Source organism: Scomber scombrus, chromosome 11 (genome assembly GCF_963691925.1).
Source record: "Scomber scombrus chromosome 11, fScoSco1.1, whole genome shotgun sequence".
NCBI classification, from domain to species: domain Eukaryota; kingdom Metazoa; phylum Chordata; class Actinopteri; order Scombriformes; family Scombridae; genus Scomber; species Scomber scombrus.
The window spans coordinates 31,885,981-31,888,921 of NC_084980.1; the positions used below are offsets into that span (position 1 = coordinate 31,885,981).

Below are 2,941 nucleotides of genomic sequence, written 5' to 3' on the forward strand. Positions count from 1 at the left end.
GCTGGGAGCGCAGTGTTCTAGCAGGTTCATAAGGTTCTATGAGCTGGGAGCACAGTGTTCTAGCAGGTTCATAAGGTTCTATGAGCTGGGAGCACAGTGTTCTAGTAGGTTCATGAGGTTCTATGAGCTGGGAGCGCAGTGTTCTAGTAGGTTCATGAGGTTCTATGAGCTGGGAGCGCAGTGTTCTAGTAGGTTCATGAGGTTCTATGAGCTGGGAGCGCAGTGTTCTAGTAGGTTCATAAGGTTCTATGAGCTGGGAGCGCAGTGTTCTAGTAGGTTCATAAGGTTCTATGAGCTGGGAGCGCAGTGTTCTAGCAGGTTCATAAGGTTCTATGAGCTGGGAGCACAGTGTTCTAGCAGGTTCATAAGGTTCTATGAGCTGGGAGCGCAGTGTTCTAGTAGGTTCATAAGGTTCTATGAGCTGGGAGCGCAGTGTTCTAGTAGGTTCATGAGGTTCTATGAGCTGGGAGCGCAGTGTTCTAGGTTCATAAGGTTCTATGTGTGTCTCTGTGTGTGTTTGTTGTAACAAACTCCAGACAAACAGGAAGTGATTGTGAAACTTTATTAATCAGCTCCATATTTACATGAACTCAAACTCCCATGATGCATCTCTCTCTCAGACAGGTGTGGCCCTCCACTCTTTCCCCTCGGTGAGCGCTCGCGGTTGGTGGATGAACACGCTGTATCGGACGCCCTGATTGGCTGCCGCCCTCACGAAGCGGCTGTTTGCCGTCATGGTAACGGCCGTCAGCGAGTCCCCGGTGCCGAAGATGGCGAGCGAGCGGCGGCTGACCTTGGCGCTGAGCGTGAGGCGCAGCGAGCGCTCCGACGGCCGGTCGTCCACCAGCTGCAGGCGAGCCAGCAGCTGACGGGCGCGCTCCTTCTCGCCGGGCCCGCCCAGCGTGTCGAGGATCAGCTGGAAGTCGCTGACGGCGGCGCGGCAGGCGAACAGCTCCTTCCCCTCCATGAAGGCCTGGAGGCGCGGCAGCACCTGCTCCCGGCGCTCCTGGGCCGCCTGCTCCGTCAGCACCTCCTCCCGGAAGGAGAAGTGGCAGCGGCCGTGACTCAGCGCCGACACGTAGGTGATGAGCGTGGTGATGTCGAGGTTCACCCGCCGGCACTCCTCCACCTCCACCTGAGCCGGGAACGCCAGGCTCGCCACCACAGTGCCGCGGTCCACCCGGGTCAGCTCCTCTTCATCTGCAGAGGAGTCGCTGAGCTGCTCCTCCTGCTGCTCCTGCTCCTCCTCCTGCTCCTCCTCCTCCGTCACCACGGCATTGACGGCCACGATGTCCCCGCGGACGGAGACGCCCATGTGTTTGAGGCGTGCGGCCATGGGGCAGGAGACGCCGTTGTAGAAGGCGAAGACGACGTGCGGGTGTCGGTACTGGACGGGCTGCTGCCGGCTGGCGAGCAGGAAGTCCTCGGCCTGCCGGACGATGCTCTTGTCGCCGTAGTGACCGCGACCCTGCCAGATGTTGTGCAGAGCCTCCGCCTTCCTGCCCACCGCCTTCACCCAGGTGAGCCCGCCGCTCGCCACCACGTCCACCACCAGCGTCTGCCGCGTGCCGGCGGCGTCCTGATAGGTGAAGACGTGCAGCAGCGCGACGACGCCGTCCAGACTCTCCGCCGTCTCCACGATGGCGGCCAGGTGCGTCAGGTTGGTGCTGTGCAGGTGAGACAGCTTCACCTGCAGCTCGCCGCTCTCCACCCGACGCAGGAAGCGCAGCTCAGCCCGCAGCTTCCCGCACAGCTTCACCCGCCCCTCCACCTGCCCCCCCCGCCCCTCCACCCGCCCCTCCACCCGCTCCTCCACCTGCCCCATCCGCCCCTCCACCTGCCCCTCCACCCGCTCCTCCACCTGCCCCACCCGCCCCTCCACCCGCTCCTCCACCCGCCCCTCCACCCGCTCCTCCACCTGCCCCACCCGCCCCTCCACCCGCTCCTCCACCCGCTCCTCCACCCGCCCCTCCACCCGCTCCTCCACCTGCCCCACCCGCCCCTCCACCCGCTCCTCCACCCGCCCCTCCACCTGCCCCTCCACCCGCTCCTCCACCTGCCCCACCCGCCCCTCCACCCGCTCCTCCACCTGCCCCACCCGCCCCTCCACCCGCTCCTCCACCCGCCCCTCCACCCGCCCCAGGCGCTCCGCCCGCTGCAGCAGCTCCTGGGCAAAGCTGATTCGCTCCTGCAGCATCACCTGCAGAGACATGACATCACACCTGCAACACAGACAGGTTATTGATTATTGATCAGCAATCAGAGACATGACATCATCATTTCCTTCCTACTGTAAACTAATGATCAGATCAGCCTGCCCTAGCTCCCAATGAGGACCAGACCGGTGCTGATCCGATTCCTACGGCAGGAAGCGAGGGAAGGTTGAGACTCTCCGTGTTTCGAGAGAAGAAAACACTACAGTAGCTAAAGATGCCCGCTGGCCCGGAGAAGAACCGGAGAAGAACCGGAGGAGAACCGGAGAAGAACCGGAGGAGAACCGGAGGAGAACCGGAGAAGAACCGGAGCTTCACGAAGCGCCAAGAGGCAGAAACATTCATCACAATGAACTGAGAGGCAGACGGCTGGGCTAGAAGATGACTTATCTATATATAAAGAGAGAAGATGACTTATCTATAGTATAAAGAGTGAAGATGACTTATCTATAGTATAAAGAGAGAAGATGACTTATCTATATATAAAGAGAGAAGATGACTTATCTATATATAAAGAGAGAAGATGACTTATCTATATATAAAGAGAGAAGATGACTTATCTATAGTATAAAGAGAGAAGATGACTTATCTATATATAAAGAGAGAAGATGACTTATCTATATATAAAGAGTGAAGATGACTTATCTATAGTATAAAGAGAGAAGATGACTTATCTATATATAAAGAGAGAAGATGACTTATCTATATATAAAGAGTGAAGATGACTT

The 2,941-nt window shown here is 58.0% G+C and overlaps 1 protein-coding gene across 1 annotated transcript; it reads right to left on the reverse strand.

Annotated features, from left to right (window-relative positions):
- Positions 1–554: 554 nt before the first annotated feature.
- On the reverse strand, positions 555–2,212 carry c11h7orf25 (chromosome 11 C7orf25 homolog). The gene has a single exon (XM_062428341.1). The coding sequence runs from the start codon at positions 2,210–2,212 to the stop codon at positions 617–619; it is 1,596 nt and encodes a 531-aa protein (XP_062284325.1). The 3' UTR covers positions 555–616.
- Between the last annotated feature and the right edge of the window lie 729 nt (positions 2,213–2,941).

Excerpts from the sequence above, each read along its gene's own strand:
- c11h7orf25 (XM_062428341.1), bottom strand. The coding sequence starts at position 2,212 with ATGTCTCTGCAGGTGATGCTGCAGGAGCGAATCAGCTTTGCCCAGGAG.